The sequence below is a fragment of the Buteo buteo genome, chromosome 3, assembly GCF_964188355.1.
Source record: "Buteo buteo chromosome 3, bButBut1.hap1.1, whole genome shotgun sequence".
Taxonomy (NCBI): domain Eukaryota; kingdom Metazoa; phylum Chordata; class Aves; order Accipitriformes; family Accipitridae; genus Buteo; species Buteo buteo.
In genome coordinates, this window is record NC_134173.1 from 190,101 (window position 1) to 213,803 (window position 23,703).

Genomic DNA, 23,703 nt, shown 5'->3' on the forward strand with positions numbered 1-23,703 from the left:
AAATTGTACTACTGCCCTGAGCTGGTGCTGTCATGGTTGATGTGAGCTGAAGTTCTTGGCTTTTCTTTTGCACACAGGATGTGAGATTTAATTGAAACTGGCCTTGACTTGAAGGCTGTGTTTGAAGGCTAGGACTAGCTGCGCACACTTTCACTAAGAAAAAGGGCAAATGGTGTCCAGAATTCAATCCAGAAAGTAAGAATCTGGGGTCAGTATCCTCCTTAGGTGAGGGACTCAAACCTGAATCCACTATCTCCCAGGAAGATTTTCTTAACCACTGAACTGTTGCATAGTGTGAGTCAGGCACAACTCACCCCTCATGGTAAAGCTGGATCACAATAGAACTAAAAAAATAATCCATGGAATCACACAATTGGAAAGACAGGAGGAAGGAAAGAGCAAGTCTCAACCCTCAAGGCCTGCTGGAAACATAGATGTCCCATCCATTACGCAACTAATATATGAATTTTGCTTGTCTGGATCTAACACTGGGAACTATGTGATAGGTTATGGGCAAACAATATTTCATTAAGTAGGTATCAAGATCTCTGGAGTTATCAGGTCCATCTTCACTGTTGCAGACATCACAAATCTGTGCATGTGTTTCTTTAGCTATAGCTTTTTAACAGAGCTAAGGACATTTGACAACATGTAATAAATTGTTAATAGTCTTGGATGGTGAATACAGGAAATCATTTAAGTAGAATGGCTTATGAAACTAAGAACGTCTTTATTTTAACAGAATTCAGTTGATAAAATGAACATCATATTAAAAGGGCAAATCAATATGGGCTGTAGATCACAATAGCATTTATGCCTTCGTGAAGCTGATCTGTCCCAAGTGCCAGAGCACTTCTCTGCATTTACACTTTGATTACAGATTCGCTTTGTCATTTTACTTTTTGAAAAATGAGTATGCCCTCTTTTATGCTGGTTTTGTATACGTGTTTTTGTTCATTTTATTAGTCTATAATCATGTGCAGTTGTTACTGTAAACATCTGTTCTTATGTTTTGGGTTTTTTTTGTTTTTTTTAAATTTCATTACTCTTATACTGCAGCAGCTTTTTAGTCCTGTAATGATCTTGCTTTGATCCAATTAAAGTCTTAAATGTATCAGTGTGTCTTACTGGTTTTACCACTCATAATCTGTTTATTTCTATCTAAAGCTCAAGTTTTCTGAAATAACCTAATCTGTGTGATTATGTATTTTTTTCTTCTAACTAAAGCAAATATTCCCTTGGTTTATTACATCTACACTTGCATTAAGCTGACTTCTAATTATGCTCAAATCCAAGGTGCCTGTGTTTGTATCTTTTTGTACTTCTCTACAATGCTATAAAAATGGTTAACAGATTTAGTGATGTGTTATTCACCCTGTTACTCCTGCCAGAAAGTGTTGCAGACACAGAGTGGATTGTAGAACTCTTCCAACCTCTCTATAAAATTATCATGCTATAAGACCTTGCAAAGTTATCAATTTCTAAAACTTTTACAGGGTTAATATGTCAGTTTTACTTGCCTGGAACAAAGTAAATATTTAACTGAGGGCAGAAAAATTTGTGGTTTTCTTTTTAAACTCTTCTTTACTTTCTAAACTAGCTTTGTGTGGGCAAGGCAACTGTATTCCTTTATGCTGGCGTTCTGACCCAGCAATTTGCAATAATTTCCTGGGTGTAACCCATTTTATATAAACCCTGTCCTGCTAGAGCTTGTGAGCTCCTTGCTGGGCACAGTCCTCATGAACCTCTCAAGAGGCCCTGGGAGGCAGTTGTGCTGCAGGCTCTCCTCTTAGATTCTTGCTTGCTGAGTGTCTCTCTTGTCCTTCTGTGATTTGTCCCAGGTGTGAAGTGTTTTTTCACTACCAAGGAATCTCCCTTATGGAGGTCTACATGTGACCTGGGATCTAACAGCTGGGATAAAAAAAGAAAAAACAGGCAGCTTTCCTCCATGCTACCCCTCTGCTGCCCTCACTGTAATGAAATAGGTTTACGTGTATATAGATAGCTGGAAACAAATAGCTCTAACATCATCACTGAAAACCATGCTACCGCCAAAATCACCTGATAACTAGAAACTTTGTCCTAATTTCTGACCTATATTCATTCATTACTGGTTTATTCCAATTTATTCTTCTTGGAACCTTTTTTACTTAAATAGCACTTCTATCTAGTAGATTTACATAAAACAGTTCTAGTTCCTCCCAGTTGCTTAATAATAGGTTAAACAAGCTAAATAGAAGATGAGAGCTGAGCTGACATGTAATGAAGTATGAAGATAATAGTGAAAACAGATTTGCTGAGTTTTTTATTCATAATTACTACATTTATAAATGGGAAAAATACAAGCCAGGCAATTCTATAGATCTTAATTCTAAAACTTTCCAGTGGATTGTGTCTCTTCATCTACGTGTGTTATTTCTATGCTGGAGTACAGAAGCTCATGCACATTGTGAAAGACCATATTTTGCTTCCAGAAACATCTAAGTATGCCGTACTCGAAGCAAGCAGCTAGTTAGTTGGTATTTCTTATGCAAAAATATTCAATAGTTTAATTCTTGAGAGAAGTTTTTTTTTAGTTAATTATTGATTTCAAATTAAGGTCTTGCAAAGATCAGCTGGTGAAAAGATCTCTGGTGTGTGTGAGTGTGTATAGGGCTATATATAATTACACACACATACATTTTTATACTTATATATGTGTGTGTATATAGGGCTATGTATAATTACACACACACATATATAAGTATAAAAATACATATGAAAGCTTAACCCTACTACTTGGGCTTAATGTTAGGAATATTCCATTCCCTATAATGCCACAAAACAAGTAGCAGCATAGGTTTGTTGTCCTCCTCAAGGATAGCAGTAAATAAGGCATATAGTATCTATATTTGGCACTGTTTTCTCTTGGCCCATGAATTCACCTTGTTACTGCTTGCCTGTCTTCTGAGTTCTAGACTATTATTTCCTTAACTCTTTCTCCTTGTGATCTGTATCTTTCCTCACTGGTAGTCATGTCTCTTCTCCAGACTACTCCATACACTTTTTCAATTTATCTGCCTTCCTATTGTAACATTTCCTGTGCTGACACTGAATAACATCTATGATCCAGGGTTTGTCTGTCACCACTGTTATCAAATGAGGTCATCACCTATCCTTTTTAAAGCCCGTATCTTCAAGTGAGTCTTGAAAAATGTAAGATAGGAACTTGTGTTGGATGTTTTATTGTTTATTCCCTGTGAAATTCAGATGTTTCCATTAAAACCAGATGAGTTAAGATTGTTTCTAGATCATGCTATCCTTCTGGTTATTGTCTCAAACATAAGGATACAGCACTATCTCTACATTCTCTACCGATGGATGAAGATCTGAATTCCTCCAAAGGTTCAGTGTTTTTGGAAACCAGGCTTTGGCTGAGGTATACATTCATCCTGGATCCACAGATAAGATCAAAGTCAAAATGGAGGGGCTTTTTACAGATGCTTTTTAAATGCAGGGCTCAAGCCAAAAGGCTTATGCCCTGTATAACAAGGTGCTTGAAATATTTGCAGTGTCAAGGAGGGAACAACTGGCCAATATATTACTAGATCACAGAGATGTATCTCTATTGTGATGTTTGAAGTAGAGTAACTCACTTGTATTTGTGGGATTAATTATGGAAAGATAAGGAAATATTAAAAGTCCTACAGCTTCAAGGATATGGTCTCTTTCTAGAACGTTGCTATAATTTGTTAGGTTTTTGTTGCTCTGAAAGTGGAGGAAAATGTAGCTGAGGACTTGTAAAAGCCACTGAAACATGAACTACGCTTCCGCAAGTTCACACTAAAATTCCTATGTTTTTAAAACTTCTTCCTTTTTTTAAATATGAAGGGTATTTATTCCTATAGGACGTGCAACTGAGAGCATACCTTTCTGTTCATTAAAACTAAGGAAGTCCAATTTGTTTCCTCATTTTAGAAACTATGATGAACAAGATGCTTAACAGCTCAGCAAGCAAACAGATTGACGTGTTGTCACAGCTTGTAGTAAATATATCTTCCTGTGTGTTCCTGTGTTTCCAGGCTTTTGACTCTGTTGAGAAACTGGAGGAGAAAGCTCATGAACTGATGCAGCGAAATAATTTTTTGGCTAGTAAGTACCTTATTTAAAATGTATATTGATAGGAAACATCAGATTTTGTAGTTGTTGTGTCTGTGTTTATTGATAAGGTAGGTTAAGCTTATGCAGTTTCAAAGTATGTATTAAAACACATTTCATATTCATGAATGTAAAAAAAAAAAAAGTCTCTATGAAACCTACCATTCTTGTGTTGGGGCATCAAGAAACTTTAGAGGCCTGCCCTGACAGGTGAATGTATCCTACTATCATATGATAATTGGCCATGAGTTAGCAATGTAAATAGCATAAATCACATAAGCTTGGGTACGAAGCCCCTTTTCTTCTTGTCAGGTATCATCTTCGATACACCAAAGAACAAGACGCAAGATTCTAGCAATCTTCCACAACACATTTCTTATACAATTAGAACCAATATTCTCTATAGCATTAGAACGGATTTGATTAAAAATCCAGTGTGGAAATCCCATCCCCAGAAGTTGTCAGCTGATGAATTTAAAAACAACCACATCTTTATTCTTCTTCAAGACATGATTGAAAGGGCAATTATTTCAGTACAGACTAGGACAGATACCTTAGAGCCAGCCATTCAGGCGCAAGCCATGCCTTACCCTTGTCATACCAGTGATACGCAAGTAAACTTTCAGCTTCTGAATTCAATATATTATCCTCATTAGATTAATGCTAGAGGACTTGGGAAGCTACTAGGTCTTTGGAGTGGGTGAATGTATTTGTCAGCACAGGATTGAATCAGTATGTCCAATACCAGAATATTACAGCATAGCAAATTTTGTTTAACAGCTGTGACCACAACATATTATGCAACTTCTGTCTGGCAAATGACCCCTTACAAACTCTTTGCAGCTATACCGTGGAGTAGTCTGCTGGACAGACTGTGTCGACATGCTGTGCAACTAACTTAGATTATGCTAAGAAACCCATTTCCTAGTCTTAGTTGTCTTGTACACAAACTGTAAATTGGTCCCTGGTATGTGTTGAAATACAGTGTAAAGTTAATGAAGCAAAAGAAGCGTAGGATTGTTCTTTGTAAACCATCAAAACATCCTGAATATTAGAATTTAGTTGGTGGTAAAACAAAAACAAACAAACAAAAAATCTGTTAAAGTGGAGTAAAAGTTGACTGGTTCATGTTATTCCATAGTGTCCAAATATATTACTTTGCCATAGACACAAATCTGAATTCTGTTTGACTTTGAATGGAACTCTAAAGAGTGATTACATCAGTTGTATTGTTGGCAAATCCTAATATGCTATAGTACCAATACATATATTTAGCTTGTTACATGAAAAATGAGCAATTCTAACTAGAACAAGAATAAGTCATATTGCTCGTGTCAGATCTTATTTTGTGCATACTTTGAGAATAGTCCCAGTATTAACCTATTAACATTCTGCTAAAAAATATTTTACCTTTGGGGGCTAACAACTCTGTATATATATTAATTCATAGATTCTTGAACAATATAGGGGTTTTTTTTCCTACTTATGATGATGTTACCATGGATGGTTTCGGTTGCTGGCACGCTTTGGGAGCTGGTTTATGAAATAGAAATTCATGTTGAAGCGGTAAGAGGCAGATTAGCCTCTGAAAATAATTTTTTTTTTATTAAAGTGTACTGAAGTAGAAAACTTAAACTTTGAAGTACTCTTATGTACTCATAATCCAGCTGGCTTTGATTTTCACTTGTTTCCTCTGGGCAGTAGGTTCTAGTTCTAACTGCCAACTCAGATTCTTAACACTGAGCATCAATTCTCTTAGTGTGCAAATATTGTCCCTGAGACAGAAAGCAACAAGCAGAAGATCCATAAAAGTTGAAGCTGGAAATTGTTTGGACAAAGTCCTTGTGATCAGAATGGGTTTTATTTTGGATTTTTCTTGTTTTGCTATATGTGGTTTAAAATGATAAAACTTCCTAAACCAAATAAAAAATTTGCCATGTACTGTGTAATTATCAGAAATATAAGAGAGGATGGCACAGGAAAAATGAGACAATTATTTGCTTATATCAGTGGCTAGTCTTAGCAGGTGCTAAGTGTATGGAAGGACAGGGGGGTTTATGATACATTTTTCTCTATGGTAAAAATACTTTTTTTGAAGAATTATACTGGTCTTTATACTGCTGGAGTAAGCTTTTTTTTTTTAATTTGGAAAATTACCTAATTTCTGTAAAATTTGTGTTGTTAAGATAGGCTGTATTTTTTTAATGCTTTAATATATTAGATCAACTTACTAAAGTTAATTTTGATCATTTTATGAAAAATGCTTCAAAAGTAGTATTAGCTTATTTCTAAAATCATTTTTGTAAAAAAAGAGGGGTGATATAGCTGGCTAAATTATCATTTGCATGTTAATACATAAAGGTTTACAGACACATCTGGATGTTGCTTTTGGTTTAGCAACAGGCTAGGAAAATGCATTTGTTCATACAGTGCTATAGATATCCTCAGTACTTTTTAGAGTATAAAAAAGACAAACTCCTCACTGGAGAACCCAGTAATCTGACATCTGGTCCTTCAACCCTGTGCAAAAGAGAGTTGTACCTGAGGACTGGGATTCCCCGTATTAATATGGGATGAGCTCAGAAGCAGCCCTGCTCAGAACCATATTTGATCCAGGAGGGAACAGCAGAAGGGGTAGCACAGGAAAAGGGAAAACAGACAAGTAATTTAAGGTGAAGATGACATCCTTTGCGGAGCTGGTAGTGTCTTGGTGGCAACGTGTTTTGCTTAAAAAAAAAAAAAAAAGAGAGAGAGGGGAGAAGAAAATTTTTTCCTAACTTTAGTACTTTTTGATACGTTGTCTTGCAGTATATGAAGACAATGGGTGTACATCCAGCCATTCATTTCTTTGCTTGGTTTCTGGAGAATCTCATTGTACTCACAATAGGCAGCCATCATTTTTAAAAGTAGTATCTTTGCTTATAGCAATGGCTTCCTCATCTTCCTTTTTCTCCTGGATTTTGGAATTACAGTTATTATGTTAAGCTATTTTTTGGGAACATCTTTTAGCAGTGCCAATACAGAAGCTCTTTGTGCCAGCCGTGTGTGTATAATCAGTTTTTTATCCTACGCAGTTTTGTTGGTCTTGCAGAACCAGTTAAGTGTCACCAATCAGATTATAATGGTAAATATTTCTTTTCCTTTTCTAATTTTTCTTCTCCAACGATACTGTGGATTTCCATAGTTTTGAAACTTTAGACTATAATTTACTCATTTTTTCCCAGGCTGCTGTCTGCTTTTGTGTTTCACTGGAAATAAGTCACATTAATAGATATCCAACTGAGAAAATGTTTTGAATGTAGAAAGGAATCAAAAACAAATATTCAGGGAAGTTTTGTAAATGTACAGAAAATATAAGGAGGTTGTATTCCTCATGCTCATGAGTTATCTTTATGTTTTGGCCTCAACATATTTGTAATTTTAGTGTACTTTCAAGCACACCTGATGACATGCCACTCTTGCAAGTTATTATTTGTTTGGAGGAAAACTAGTGATTGATTCTCTGTTGAGTACAATTGGGGATTAGATCAGAAATTTGTCTAGTCCTTATCTAGCTATACAGTTTGAGGTATGTGTTTCTTTGGCATCAGTTCTTCCATGTCCTTTCGTGTTTTATGTATGCTATAGGCTGTTTTATGTCTCTGTACTGTCTTAACATACTATTTCCCTGATTGGGACATCAAATATCACCATCATACAATGCAAACTGTAATTCACACATTATGGCTTCACTCTTTCAAAATAACTCACCTACCAGACTAAGCTGGTGGAATGATTCATACACTATTAAAAAAAAATGGACACTTTTTCAGTGTAAATCAGTCAGATAAAACGTATTGGTTCTTTACACACAAATAAGCACAGATGTAAGAATGCAGAATTTGGGCATAAATAGGCAGGGTGGAATTCTTTGGGTTTTTTTCTGTTGCTTTTATTCCCCTCCTTTGGGCCCACAGAGAGGGAAAAGTATGCATCAGATAACTTACTTTAAATTCAGTTATTTCAAAATAACTCTTCAGATATCCTGCATTTGCTGAAAATCAGAGGCAGCAGCATGTGAAAAAGGCAATAATTTAAGAGAGGGGAGAGGCCATCAAGTGTTATGGTGAAAACTTAGCAATGTAAGAGGCAGGGACTTGTTTGATGGGAATTAGCAAGAATTTCTCTGTACAAAAATGTAATCCATGCCACTAATGATTTTGAATTTTTTTCTAAGTAGCAGTGTATGTCATACTTCTTTCTTCAGACAGCTGGCAGGATGTGTTCTTCTTGTGTCAAATATTGCAGAAACCTTATTTAATTGCATTATTTTAAAATAGGAGATAAAATGAACTTCTGTTTCAGCTCATTTTCTAACTGCAGAACTTTATCACTGAGTAATGCTTATTAATTTTAGTAATGTTTTGGGTGTCCCCATCAGCCTTCATGAGCTCACCAGTATTCCTTCTGCCTTTGTCTCTTCTTAAGTTCGGGTCTTATAAAAATGAGTAGGCCCACTGCTCTTACTACAGAAAGTATATTCCTTTGTATGTTTTTATGGTGTTATATATTATGTATTTTCAATATGCGGTAGATTTATGATGGTCTATAACTTGTTATAAAGTTAAATAGTGCTTTTCAATATTAATAACTAGGTCAGTGGAGTTCTTTAAGGCAGAGTAAATACCACTGTAATATGTCGGGGAGTATTGTTAAAACATAAAAGGAAATAATGACAATTAGCTGATGTGAAACAAAGGCCTATTTATTTTGTGCTTGCTTTTAGTATCTCAAGTTATTTTATTTCATGGAGGTTGTTAATGCTGTGCTTTATTTGATGTTGACATCCTGTTTCTCCTCCGGTGTTGTGTCTTCTTTCTACAACTGCCTTTGGGCAAGGAGTATTTTTCATTACATTCTTTGAAGGCCAAGAAATAGATAAACTCTCCAGTTAGAAGAAAACCTTTGTAATTATTATTTTAAAAACTACAGTTGGAAATATTTTTCACTTTGTTCTGAAAAAAAATCTCTAATAATGAGTTAACAGGATAGATCATAACAGGAGAAAAACCTTTTTAATGCCCCTTTAAGACAAAGTTAAGCTTGTGCTGCTTTCTAGCAGTAAATTAAAGTGGGCTTAGCATTGCTCTATTGCAATACAGGTTGGAGAAAAAACTCCACGTCCCGTTAGATGACAGAATGACTGTATTCAGCCAATCAAATTGTTCTAGAGATGCAAACCCAAACCTAAGGGTGAGCATCTGACTGAATGTTATTTCACTCATTCATTGTGTTATTTCTCTTAGTCTAGTTGAGGAAGCTTTGGCAAGGCATTTAGAGCAGTTTCTTGGAAGCCTTCCTTGATGTCAGTGGCAGCATTAATGTTTGCTTTCTGGTGGGGATATCAACAGGGAGTTTTGTAAGATCACAATATTGTTGAGGTTGGAAGGGACCTCTGGAGGTCATCTAGTCCAGGCCCGTTGCTCAAGAAGAGCCACCTAGAGTTGGTTGCCTGGGACCGTGTCCAGACAGCTTTGGAGTATCTCCAAGGTTGGAGACTCCACAGCCTCTCTGGGCAACCTGTGCCAGCGGTCAGTGACCCTCACAGTGAAAAAGTGTTTCCTGATGTTCAGAGGGAACCTCCTGTGCTTCAGTTTGTGCCCACTGCCTCTTGTCCTGTCACTGGGCACCACTGAGAAGAGCCTCACTCTGTCTTCTTTGCACCCTCCTTTCAGGTATTTATATACATTCATAAGATCCTCCTCAAGTCTTCTCTTCTCTAGGCTGAACAGTCTCAGGTCTCTCAGCCTTTCCTCATTTCTGTGGCACTTCGCTAGACTCTCTGCGGTACCTCCATGCCTCTCTTGTACCAGGGAGCCCAGAACTGGATGCAGTGCTCCAGGCATGGCCTCACCAGTGCTGAATAAAGGGGAAGGATCACCTTCCTCAACATGCTGGCAATGTTTTGCCTCAGGCAGCCCAGGATATCAACAGCTTGCTTTGTGGCAAGGTCACACTGCTGACTTATGCTCAACTTGGTGTCCACCAGGACCCCTAGGTCCTTTTCTGCAAAGCTGCTATCCAGCCGGGTGTCCCCCAGCATATATTGGCACATGGGATTGTTGCTCGACAGGTGCAGGACTTTGCACTTCTTGTTAAACTTCATGAGGTTCCTGTCAACCTGGTTCGCCAGCCTTTTCAGGCCTCTCTAGGTGGCAGCATGACCCTCCAACATATTAGCCACTCCTGCTAGTTTTGTGTCATCAGCTAACTTGCTGAGGATATACTCTGCCCCATTATCCAGATCATTAATGAAGAGGTTAAACAGGATCAGACTCAGTACTGGCCCCTGGGGTACACCACTAGTTACTGGCTTGCAACTAGACTTCATGTCGCTGATCGCTACCCTCTGGGCCTGGCCATTCAGCCAGTTTGCAATCCACTTCACTCTCTACTCCTCCAGTCCATACTTCATTAGCTTCTTCAGGAGGATCTTATGGGAGATAGTGTCAGAAGCCTTACTGAAGTCCAGGTAGCCAAGATCCACTAGTCTTCCCTCATCTACCAGGCCAGTCCTTTCATTGTAGAAGTTTAATCAAGTTGGTCAAGCATGACTTCCTCTTGGTGAAGCTATGCTGACTACTCCTGATGATATTCTTGTCCTTCATGTGCCTGGAAATGCTTTCCAGGATTAGCTGTTCCATCACCTTCCCAGGGACTGAGATGAGGCCGATTGGCCTGTACTTCCCTGGGTGGTCCTTCTTGAAGAAAGGAGTGATATTTCCTTTCCTCCAGTCTTTGGGCACTTCTCCCAGTTGCCATGATTGATCAAAGATTATCAAGAGTAGCCTTGCAATGACATCTGCCAGCTCCCTCAGTGCTTTTAGTTGCATCCCATCAGGGTCCATGGACTTACATATGTGCAGTTTGCATAAGTATTCCCTGACATGATCCTCTTCCACCAAAGGGACATCATCCTTGCTCCAGACTTTTCCCTTGGTCTCTGGGACCTGGGATTTCTGAAGACCAGGCTCGCTAGTAAAGACTGAGGCAAAGGTGACATTTAGTACCTCAAGCTTTTCCACATCCTGGGCAACCAGGTTCTCTGCCTCATTGAGCAATGGGTCCACATTTTCCCCAGTCTTCCTTTTGTCACCTATGTACTTACAGAAGCCCTTTATGTTGTCTTCGACATCCATGGCCAGATTCAATTCCGTTTGGGCTTTAGCTTTTGCAACCTTATCCCTGGATGCTTGAGCAATGTTTCTGTATTCCTCACAGGTTATCCATCCTTGCTTCCACCCTCTGTATGCTTCCTTTTTGTGTTTGAGTTTGGTCAGAAGCTACCTGTTCATCTATGCAGGCCTCCTGGCATTTTTACCTGACTTCCTATTCATTGGGCTGGACTACTCTTGAGCTTGGTAGATGTGTCTGGGTTCACACACGCACTAGTGTACAACCATGGAGGCTTATGAGAACAATATTGTACAAAACAAGATCAGTGTAAGTTATTCACTCAACATAATGCTAAGATGACTATTTAACTACTAGACATTGCAAAGTAAGAAAATAATTACCTCTCCTTTTAAAGTATTTTGTATGTTTCTCTGGTGTGACGCTGTTCATACTCAGCTTGAGTAGCAGCTTGCCTCTGCAAGCTTGGAGACAGCTGGTGAAATCCAGACTGAGCTACTGTGCAGGTGCAAAAATGCATGAGAACACCCTATTATGTTTAAGTGTTAGGAAGAAAAAAAAAGTTTGGAAACTGACTAAATGTGCTAACAGGTTGCTACATGTTTTAACATGGTGATCCCTACTATCCCCAAGCTAAGAGCTGCCCCTATTGATGCTGAAGTTTTAGAAAAGTAAGAAGCGAGTGTCTGGGCCCTTGATAAATGTCTACAAAGGCTATGCATTTATGTATTTAAATACATAAGGGGTTGTAATCCCTTTCTTTTTTTATTACTATGGCAAGATTGATACTGATGACAGTGGATGTTTCAAGCCACTAGGAACTGAAAAAGTATCATAATAATACAAAAGTTGGTAAGAGTGGAAGAGGCAGTTGCAGTAAATATTACTTGTATTTCCCACCAGATACTTCATCAAAATGACTCATATTTATTGAAGAAAGGGCAAAACGTGCTTTGTGGAAAAACTGCTTTTCTTGACTATCGTAGAAAAAGAATTGTAGAAACATATCATGACCTGCTGTACTGCAAACAAGCATTTTCAGAAAAAAATGCAATGCTTTTCATAAATCTACAATTTGGTTACTTTTGTTTTCCATTTAGCAATATGGCAGCTTTCTGTAGTACAAGTGTTTTGCACCTTTCTTCCTTCTGTCTTCTGCAATGTAATAATTTCATAAAACAATTATTCAGTGAGTTTGTTGTTCCAGTTTACCTCTAAATACAGTCAATGCACACAAATACTTGCTTCTTAGTTACAATTCACAGAAATAAGTTTTCAGAGTTAGCATTATAGAAATGACTTTAAACTGTGTAACCCATTTCTTTATAATATCAGCAGAATACCATAAAACCTGATTAATTGAAGAGGTCGGTGACCCATTTTATCAGAGAGTCGTAGTTCTTTTTCTTTTTGCCAAATTAAGGGCCAGCTAAAACTTCATGAACAGCCCTTTCTACAACAGCTTCTCTGCATTTTCCCAGCAGTGGTGTCATCTGCTGTTCTAAAGAGAGGCTTGTAGAGGCATAGCAATTCATTTCTGTTCATTAGGATTACTGTTATTAACTAGGGCTTTTTTGTGCCAGTGCTTAAATACTCAGCAGCGTGTGGTGTTGATGTGTTTGTGATCTTTAACGCTGTACTGATTTAGCTTTAAACTTTTAAAAATCATTTTTATTATTATTATTACTATTACTACCAGGAATTCAGTGGAATAATGTGTACCAGTCAATGGCAGAAGGAGGATACGTGACCTCTGGATGATGTTCTTTGCCTCCATTTTATATTTTATGGGTGGCTGGTATTTCCAGGATAAGTCACGTGTGCTGTGGGAAAACCTCCCACTGTGCTGTTACCTTGATTACAAGGGCGTCAGGCACTCTTTGGCCACACCTGGGCCATCTGCTGCCTGAATGGTACATCAGGACCACACTGATATTTCTGGGTAAGCCATGCATGCTTTGAAAACCTCTCATGGTACATTTATCTTGGTTGCAAGTGCAGAGACTTATGGGTGCCAGGCATCCCCTTGCCACACCTGGGCCATCTGCTGCCTGAATTGTATGTCAGAATGACTTAGCATGAATTGTGGCCAGAATGTAAAACAATGACCAAAGCCAATCATCTGGAGACCCTGTAAATAGCGATCCAAGGAGAGACCCTTTGAGCTCTCTGGGATCGCAGCCGGCTGTGTGACCCAGTATCTCCCTCTGAGCTGGGACGCCTCTCAGGGTAGATTTTGTGAGGATTGAAAGATCATCCATTGACAATTTCATGAGGACTTAAAGGCCAGATTTTGCAAGATTTACTGACCATCCATTGATGAACGCTGGCACATAAAAGTGAGTAATTAATGAAACTCATGAGAGGGAAATTTTAATCATAGGTTAACTTCTGTGTGTGTGTCTATGTGGGTTGTATCTGTGCATGTGCATTTGCAGTTTGGTTTGGAACTATTTTGCCTGTCTGTGTGGTTCAGAACTGTTTTATCTGTCTGTGTGTGTGTGTGATTTGATTTAACCTCTAACCCTGCTGTAAGTTTCAGGTGATCCTTGCCATTTTTGAATCTTAAACTAAGTCGCAAATTCAGTTGTAACAAATTCCATTGAATCACTGTTAAATTGGCTCATAATTAAGTAGTGTTAAAGTCATACAACCCAATCTTGTGATCTATCTCAAAAAAATATTAATAAATCCTAAACTGCTGCTAAAGCAAAGCTGTGTAACAAAATCTCATTTGCGACAGGCATATATGTAGTAGTTCACAGAGTTAGAATTATCTTATACTTATGGGCATAAAACAGTGATTCAAGCAACATTATTATAAGTTTTTCTACTAGAAATAAAATATAACTACTACTCTATGACTCTATGGACATGTATGTGGACATGCACACAACTTCACGTAATTGTTTTAGGTTGCTTTTTAAAAATGCAAATAGGCCAAATTCTTAACAAATATTAACTGGCATAGTATCTTTGATTTCAGTGGAGCTTATGTCAGTTTGGAGCTTCTGAACATCTGCTCCAGGCTTTGATAAATGGCAACAGGGATTAAGTGAATTTTTATTCCCTATATATACACACACATACGTTTAGATTCAGCAACCCTCTTGATCTGCTGCTCTTTCCCATACAGACCCAGCACCTCGAAGTTGGAAAGGCCCTTGCATCGAAGGAGCCACCACTGCTGTCATGCTGCTGTCTCTCACCAACAAGCACAAGGATGGCCAGAAGGCTGCTGTTAAAGACCTCATCCTCACTTTCCATAGAGGTCAGGTAACAGTGCTCTTGGAACCTAATGGAGCTGGCAAGGCAACAGTTATGTAAGTCTGCCATTTAATGCTATTACTCTCCCCTCTGATCTCTGCTGTGCTTTCTCACTTCAAAATGTTTGTGAACTCTTTTCTATGTCTTTTTTCAAAAGAAATATTTGATAAACTCCCCAAAGCACATGGAAATTGAAGGCTATACATCTACGACAAAACCAATGTAATTAATAGAGAACTGGGTCTTCTGTGCCACTGAAATCATGATGTAATAGTTCAGGAGCAGCTTAAATAGGAGGTGGGCTTGTCTAGTTGTGGAGTTGAACACATCTCAGGAAAGCGTTCTTTTCTGGCATCCCATGTGTACTCCTATCACATGGAAAATGTGGAGTTTTATGGGGTTTTGTGCTTTGCTCCTAGAGGTTGCAAGAGACTTCTTTCTTGGCAGTTGACCAGAAACAAAAATAACAAAACTAAAATGATATTTTAAAATGTCTCAATTAAGAAGTCTATGTATTTCTACCTTTATGTTAACTATGATTAGCATTAATAAAACCAGTGATGCAGGATGGGACCCAATTTGTAATTACTCCTCAGCTAGAATACACACTCTGTATGTAACAATGGTCTATTATATTTGGTTGGGAAGAAATTGATTTTGTTGTGGAAGTAAGAAAACGAAGGATTGTTGAGATTTTGCTGTTGTGGTTTTTGTTTGTTTGTTTTTTTAAGAAAAGGCCCAAAACATTAGTGGTGTTTCTATAACCATGCTCAGTTGAATTGGTGTTGCTCTAAGGATGCTAGGACATGCCTCAGGAAATCCAAGTGTGGGCTATGTAATACAGTCATTACACACGAACTTGTTGAAAAAGTTTTTTTTTTTCCCTGCTTGTATTAGGTCACTGCTGACTAGTCTGTATCCACCAAGCTCTGGTGCTATTATTATTAATGGAAAGGACATACGTACTGATCTGGCTGCCATCGGGACAGAGCTGGGTGTTTGCCCACAGTATGAGGTCCTGTTCAACATACTAACAGTGTGAGAACATCTACTGCTTTATGGATCGGTGAAGGCACCTGGCTGGACAAAGGAACACTTGAATCAGCAAGTCAGTGGGTAAGTTTTCCTTTAATTTGTTGAAATTTGTCAAGTAAATCGACAGTGTCTATTGCAAGCCACTCAAACAAGAAAGTGCTAAAGCAAAATTGCAAGTAGAAGTGAAGGGAAACTGCAGGTTTTCCATGAGTTTTTATCACACTTCATGTTCTGAAATCGTGCATTGAAAATAGATTTCCTAGTTTCTAACCTTTAACTGAATGTTTTTGTAGAGAAACTGTCAATGCTTAAAAACCTGGTATACAGAACCATCAAATAATCATGTTTTGACTGGAGGTGGTTAGCCTTGTAGCAGCTGTAGTGGTTCCTGCCTCATGCTGTCTGCCTTGTAACTCCCTCCTTGGTGGAGAGGCAGATAAAAAGTGCTGTGTGTTCGCCCCGAGTTTTCAGATAAGTCAACACTGACTCTATGTATTTATTATCCTGTATTCCCTCACCTGCAGTAGAGGTAAGATTGGAAAACCAGAAAAGGCAGGTAAAGGCAGTGCTTGTTAGAATCTTTTTAAACAGGCCATCATCTTTTTCCTTTGTCAAATTCACACTTTAAATGTGTTTAATAAGTGAAAGTGTTTAAAAACAAACAACCCAATAGGAAAAACAAGCCAGAGCTCTGACATGACCTCAGAGCATTTGCCACTTGTCAGGTTGAGAATGTTTGGCTAGTGTTTTTAGGCTGCTACTTCTTTGATATAAGACTAGATCTTCATTTTTGCATCATATATATTAAACTACTAGTGAACTGTACAAGGTGAGATCTTGTTCACTAACAGCAAACTGCATTTTCTGAACTTTAGGAATAAAATGTATGCTCTTCTAATAGTGTGGCAGTGTAAATAGTTTGTTTACCTTCTGATTCATGCTAGGCTGTGTGGAGGGCTGGGTACTTCCACACTTCAATGGAAATAAATGCCAAGTTGATGTGACTTCTCCTTAAGCGTACAATTAAGCATACGCAGATGCATTTGTGGCAAAGTGGCTTTCCTTTTTAGTTGCTATCATAAAAGCCTGTTAGTTTAAAATTTTGATCTGAAAAATCTCTGGTATGGGTGTGGTGGTGCATTCTGCCCCTCCTCCTGGGCCACTCTACAGTCTCAGGAGTTCCTGTTAGGCCTTGGCCTTTGTGTGATGACTTGGGCAGTTAAGCATCCCTTGACCATACCAGGAATTCTTGCATGGCTAAGGTGGGGAGCGGCACTGATTATGCCAAGAACTCCTGTTGCCTGGCTGAGGTGGGGAATAAGAGTGGAAATAACTAGTCATCCCCTGACAGTCTTGGAACATCCTTTACCTGGATCATAGCTCGAGTGGAACGGTACCAGTGTTACTGGAATTTCAGTAATTTGCTGATGACTAAAGCCAATCATCTTGCGAACCTATAAACAGCAGTCCTAAGTGAGGCCCTTTGAGCTCTCCTGGACCACAGCTGGCTGTGACCAGCATCTCCCTCTGAGTGGGATGCCTCTCAGAACTTGCGAACTCTCAAGTTTGCGAAGTTCGGAGGACTGTTGCCGAAAGCTGAGGATGGGACCTGGGCTAAAACCCTTCACTCCCTGAGGCTCAACCCTTGCCTGTTGAGAAATGCTGAGACATTTGAAGTGAATATTTCACAGAACTCAAGGGGAGTTTTTTAACAGGTATACCTTTGTTTATATATGTACCTTTTGTGTCTCTGTGCGTGCATGTGTAAATTGACCTAGGTATCAGACAGTAAGTATGGTATCATCCTGGTTTTAGCTGGGGTAGAGTTAATTTTCTTCCTAGTAGCTGGTGTATAGTGCTATGTTTTAAGTTAGGTATGAGAAGAATGTTGGTAACACTGATGTGTTCCATTGTTGCTAAGTAATGTTTAGTCTAAAGTCAAGGGTTTTTCAGCTTCTCATGCCCAGCCAGCAAAAAGCTTGGAGGGGCACAAGGAGCTGGGAGGGGAAACAGTCAGGGCAGCCGACCCAAATGGGCCAACAGGGTATTCCATACCATGTGACAATCATGTCTAGTATATATACTGGGGGGAGTGGGGCTGGGGGGGTGGAATCACTGCTCAGGGACTAACTGGGCGTCGATCGGTGGGTCGTGAGCAATTGCATTGTGCATCACTTGTATATTCCAATCCTATTATTATTGTTGTTGTTGTTGTCATTTTATTATTGTTATTATTGTCATTATTAGTTTCTTCTTTTCTGTTCTATTAAACCGTTCTTATCTCAACCCACGAGTTTTACCTTTTTTCTCTGATTCTCTCCCCCATCCTGCTGGGTGGGAGGAAGTGAGTGAGCGGCTGCATGGTTCTTAGTTGCTGGCTGGGGTTAAACCAGGACAGGTATAAATACTGCCATTTTGAATCTATAATTAAGTCACTGTTGTGATTGTAGTAAATTCTATTGAATCACTTTGTAACTGTTAAGATTTAGCAGCACTTAATCATTGACTAATTTGTGATCCACCTTAAACTGTGAATGAACCGTAGACTGCTGCTACACACATGTAATCCCTTAAAACATAAACTGTTGACCAAGCCTGGGACTAGGAGTGGATCCAGGTGCACCTAAGATCCATCAGGAGTTTAGAAAGCAAGGGGGTCTTCTCTGAACCTTGTGACTCAATGGGAGGGTCTCCCTTACCCTTTTGCATGTTTGGTCTCTTTATAAATCATTCTAGTTTGATTCTAACTTGGTTTTCCTTTGTACGCTTCATCCATGAATTAAGTAATAGAGTGTACCTTGCCATCAAATTTTGAAGTCGCGCTTTTATAAACTCCTGTGAAGTCACTTTTGCTAATGCTCTTGATGATGATTCTTTAAGCAGCCCAAACCACTCATTCATGACAGTGGGACACTGTATTCTCTCTAGAAGCAACAGAAGCAGCTCTCTAGAACAACAAAGACAAAGAAAACCTAATGTTTGGTTAATTTATGCAAAATAATATCCTGTGTTTTATTGTACTTAGGCTGCTGAATTGTAATTTGAGCAGTAGTCTGTCATACTAATGGCACATAAGAATACTCAGGACTCTGCAGGCCTTGCTACTAAGAAAAATTTAATTTTTTTTTAAAGGCAATGAGTGCTTTAAAATACTTCAGAGAAATTAGGAAAGCAACAAAACAATGAAACAAAATTTGCTTTTTATTAAGCAAAAAAAAGATGTCTTCTAAAGACATTAAGAATAATTTTCCTGGACATATATCTATACAACAATTATAGAAACCTGTTTTCCTAAAAATGAGAAATTTTCTCAGGGTAAATGGCATGGTTTGCAGACTGCATATTCACTCAAATGATTCAGGAGACTAGCTTAGGACTGTTGAGCCTTTTATGTCTTGCTTTGCCAGGCTGATAGCAACTCAAAGCTTGGTCAATGAGTGGATGTTCAATGTGATGAAAAATAAATTGATGGTCTTTCAGTGCTGCCTTTATTGAGCATGTTTCCACATGCTACTCAGATGCAAGATCATCAGAGGGCGAGGGCTGAATAGGAAATATCTGTAAGGTGTCTCCCACTCTTTAACACAGGAATTAGATTAGGTGGGATTAGGTAGTATTATTCTACCTAGAGATCGCTAATCTGTTTACTTCACAGAAACATGTCTTCCAAAGAAAAAAAAAAAGGGGGGGGGGGGAAGGGAGGCAGGAAGCAGCGGTTTTACCTTATTTACTTCAAATGACTACACGTTTCCTAAAAACTCAGGCAATTTTTAAGGTTCTTTTATGTAGTTGCAAAAACTGAAGCACTGTTTGAGTTATGAAACCAAACATCTTTACCACGGTTTAAGAAGCTATAATCTAAAGTTTGCTGAAATTGTTGGAGAAACTGGTATTTATTTTATTGGACTTAATTTCAAAATTTTCGGTTCTTGTCCTGCACAATACTTATCCAAAATTTGCATTTCAGGTGGTGATGAGTGTTTATACATTGTAGGTAAAGAGATAATTTTTTTCTATTTGTTTTTGTGACCAAATTGTATAATCAGTCAGAGGTAGTGGTTTTTTCACTTTCCATTTACAGTGACTTTTCAGTAGTTCTGTTCTGAGTGGACATGATGTAACATTAGTACAAACCTGTTGGAGCCCTTTCTGGGTGCATGAAAGGAGGCTGTCAATTGCCATCTCCTTTATTGGAAACTCAAAGACAGTTGTTCTAGATGAGCCCACCAGTGGAGTAGATCCACGTTCTTGCTGTAGCATCTGGGAGGTTCTTCTGAAGTACAAAGCTGGTACGAAGCTTATACTCATAATTTGCTGCTTATTTTCCTTTCTGGAATTCTGTTTCAATAAATTTAAACAGGATAGTCAGAATATTAGAATTGCTATTCATTAACTAAATGCATTAATTTCAGAAGTAACATTTAATTGAACTTGGGAAACTTTAATGCAGACAAGTGAGATTACAAGAATTATCTGCTACCTCACAGAAAGATGCCTAATCTAACAGAAGATTAAGCTTAGTTCTGAGTCCTGTCCTGAAGCTTCTCCTCTCTTACCTTTTGGTTTTTTTGTTAGCTTCTCAAAATTATTTTCTGGTTTTCACTTCCCATTTTGCACATATCTGTATGTAGATGCCTATATATTTCTAATGAAAATAGACTTGTCAGTCTGCTACGTACATTTTTTACATGCCATGAGGTTAAAAACTGATTGTGGGAAGCAAACTCTTCAGCAAGTGGGCATTCAACGAGCTGTAATAACTCACAGTGAATGATCCATTGAAAGAGACACTGCTGTTATGTGGTTTTAAGGAGTCTCTTAAGCTCTTAAAACAGTCTGAAGTTGTAATGGCTTAATACTGCTTACTATGTATAATTCAAGGCAAAGCAAGTTTAGACCTGAGTCTAACTCGGACTGTAAATCCGAATGCAGCTTTTGTTTGTGTCTTGCAGTTATGTTTTGAAGGGACCTGAAACATGTTCCCTTAAGGTTAAAGGCCCTCATGAAAGCAAGATGTGTTTCTCTAGAAACCACGTGTTGTAGACATGTACCAATCTTTCTGATGCAGGTTGCACGCTGATCTTTACCACTCACCATCTTGATGAGTCTGAGGTGCTCAGCGATCTCATTGCCCTCCTGCAGCATGGCCAGCTGAGATGCTGTGGTTCTCCCTCTTATCTGAGAGAAACGTATGGCTAGGGATACAGTCTAATGCTCATGAAAACGGTATGATAAAAATGTACTGTACAGAACCTAACAGTGCCAGCCATGTAATAGCAGTGTATATTCTAAGGGAGCTGTATGTCCTTGCCAGGAAGTAATATGTGATACAGATCATTAAAGAGCCAGCAAAACATGTTTTTATCAGCTTTCTTGGTTGTTTTGGGTGGTATTATTATTATTATTACTACTATTATTATTATTTAGAAGACCACAATGACATCTTTGAAAATGATGAATTTCAAAATTGCTGAGAATACTCTCTGACTTGCAAAGTTCTAAAGCTTAGGACTTAGCAAAACCGTGTGGTGAAATCTCTAAAGAGTATTTTATGTGTATACCTAGAGAGAGAGACATTCTATAGATGTATATATGTATACATGAACATACATACACACTAATATATACACACACATATATATGTGCGTGTATATACACCAAACAGACCAGAGAAAGAGACTCTATTACGTTTCTTCATCACTTATGAATATAGCTCTGTGTAAATAGCCGTATCAGTAGGAAGTTATTTTCCTTGGACTGGTTTTATCCCAACTATAACTTCTAAATATCAAGAGTCCCTAAACCACTACTGTTCAATCCTATATTATAGATTCTTTTGAAAATATAATTTTTTCCACCTCTTCCAGTGATGATAGAAGACTAATGTTAGTATTTTTTGGTGCACAAAACACATCTATTTTTATTTGATGGCACAATTCATTCAATATTACTTTCTGAATCTGATTTCTCCAGTGATTACCTGTAGTGTTAAAGACAGACGAGGTTAGACTGTTTTCTAACAGAAAATTTAATATATGTTGGAAAAAAACCCCCACAAAAATAATGCAGTGGAGATTCCTGTAGAGTGATATTTTTTATATACAGCAATAAATACCTAGTATAGAAAAGGCATGTATCGCTTTTCCCTCTGTTCCCCGGAAGTGTATGAGATGCTATGATGTAGTACTGTGGTCAGCTGGAACTCCAGAATCCCCAGGGAGAATGGTCATCTTTCCTGGTTTTATGAAGATGATATATTTTAAGGCCTGTTAGACATCACTTACGCATTGTATTTTTGCTGCATGAGCTATACATATGGGAATTAATGGGGTCAGATATTTGAAACTGCATCAGCAGTTCTGGGTTTGTTTTGCAAGTTTACCACTGTCCATCTTGTATATCTGTGGTAAAAATAGAAATAGAACCCCAATAATGCAAGTAAACCTAAAATGACAATTGTTCGTGAAATTTATTGAACTAATACGCCACCATGTGAAGCTGCTATACCCTGAAGTGGTCCACCGGGAGACATCTTTAGGACTATATTGATTTGCTACGTAGGTTTTTAGGACCCTGCACAAGCATAAAGGATCTGCTTTCGCACATTTGTTTTTAAACTGCAGTTCCAGGAATGATCTACCAGCAAGTATGTGGTTTCCTTTGAAGTTAAGCTTTATAAAACTGAGTTATTTGTAAAGGGAAAAAAAAAAAAAAGGCATCTCTTCAGTGTTTCTCTTATGAATGACCACAGTATATAAAGCTAGTGTGGCAAGCATTTGCTATGGCGATTGGGGGTGGGGGAGGAAAAAAATAAATCATACAAGTTTAATAAACATTTTACATAATCCTATAAACTAAATTACATTCCTGCTATACAATTCTATGAGGCAAGTTGAAAGTTTATTGAAAAATTGTTTTCTTTCAAATTATATAGGGTGATTAACATGCTATAAGAAAGAATACTGTTCACTGCCAAACTTTATAGATTCTGAGGTAATGTATATATTGAGAAGCTTTTTTGATTATGTCCCTGTGTGATATCATAGGATTTTCCAGAATGGGCATCTGTAAAGTAAATATGAAATTGTCATGAAATATTAGGAAGCTTCCTTAGTGTGCTGCATCTGTTTTTCAGTTGACAGCTTACTTTTGGTTGTTTTCTGCAGGGGAGGTTAAAAAAAAAGCTTTAAAGGTGGTATTAGATATTGATGTATCATTCTTCAGCCTGAAGACTTAATGCATTAATTTGGGGTGATTTCTGTCATCTCTGCATCTCATCATTAGTCATTGTTACAACCTCAATTCTTTATTTTCTTATCAAAAGCCTCTTTGCATTGGCAACTAAATGGATAGCACGTAATAGTGCTAGTCTATTCAAACAATTCAATCTGGAAACAAAGAATTCTGACTTTAAAGGAAGAAATGTGTTATAATTTTTATTTTATCCTTTCTTTTTGTTCTCTCATATACTCGCCATTATTCTTTTTCAGTCTGAGGGACAGTCGCACTCTCTAAAAATCTTGCGCTTCAAGGGAAACCAGGCTTCCATTCATACTTCAAAGGAATCTTGAAGTTCTAAAAAAACCAGTTCCTGACACTTTCAAATCTCACTATACATTATATTTGCTTTATTTTAGTTTTTAAATATCTTTTCCAAGTGTTCGTATTTGTGTACTTTATAATGCTTGTAATCCAAAGAGTGTTAGCAGAACCAAAAGGAGGGTAGAAGGGTGGTAATTAAATTAAGTGTGTACTGAGAGCTCTTTGGAGGATGATGTTTCACTTTCTGGCAACTGGAGGTTTCAAAGCATATTGCTTTCTTGCTTTGCTTTGAGGAGAGAAGAAAACCATTGAAACATATTTGCCAAATAGATGTGTTGAAATACCTGTTAATGGAGCACTACTTTAAATTCTTTTTCTTAAAATGACTGGAGAGTTTGCCCCAAAACTTTCCAGGGAAAGCTATATGCCTCCTTGAAATATTTGAGCCTTAAACCACTATGTAGCTTCAAAGGAGATTTGGTTTGGTTGAGAGTGCTCTAACAACATCTAGTAATGGGACAATCTGGCCAGACCTTTTTCCTAGAGGGA

At 38.0% G+C, this 23,703-nt stretch overlaps 1 protein-coding gene across 1 annotated transcript in view; it reads left to right on the forward strand.

The window, feature by feature from the left end:
* Positions 1-23,703, forward strand: part of ABCA13 (ATP binding cassette subfamily A member 13) — a 158,050-nt gene that overhangs the window by 40,435 nt on the left and 93,912 nt on the right. Inside the window, 15 exon segments of the mRNA XM_075024263.1 lie at positions 3,958-4,131; positions 4,450-4,747; positions 5,588-5,618; positions 5,620-5,703; positions 6,946-7,025; positions 7,027-7,259; positions 8,983-9,052; positions 13,008-13,060; positions 13,063-13,128; positions 14,447-14,633; positions 15,475-15,697; positions 17,391-17,400; positions 19,720-19,770; positions 19,773-19,901; positions 20,681-20,838. Of these exon segments, the coding sequence (XP_074880364.1) occupies positions 3,958-4,131; positions 4,450-4,747; positions 5,588-5,618; positions 5,620-5,703; positions 6,946-7,025; positions 7,027-7,259; positions 8,983-9,052; positions 13,008-13,060; positions 13,063-13,128; positions 14,447-14,633; positions 15,475-15,697; positions 17,391-17,400; positions 19,720-19,770; positions 19,773-19,901; positions 20,681-20,838 (1,847 nt within the window).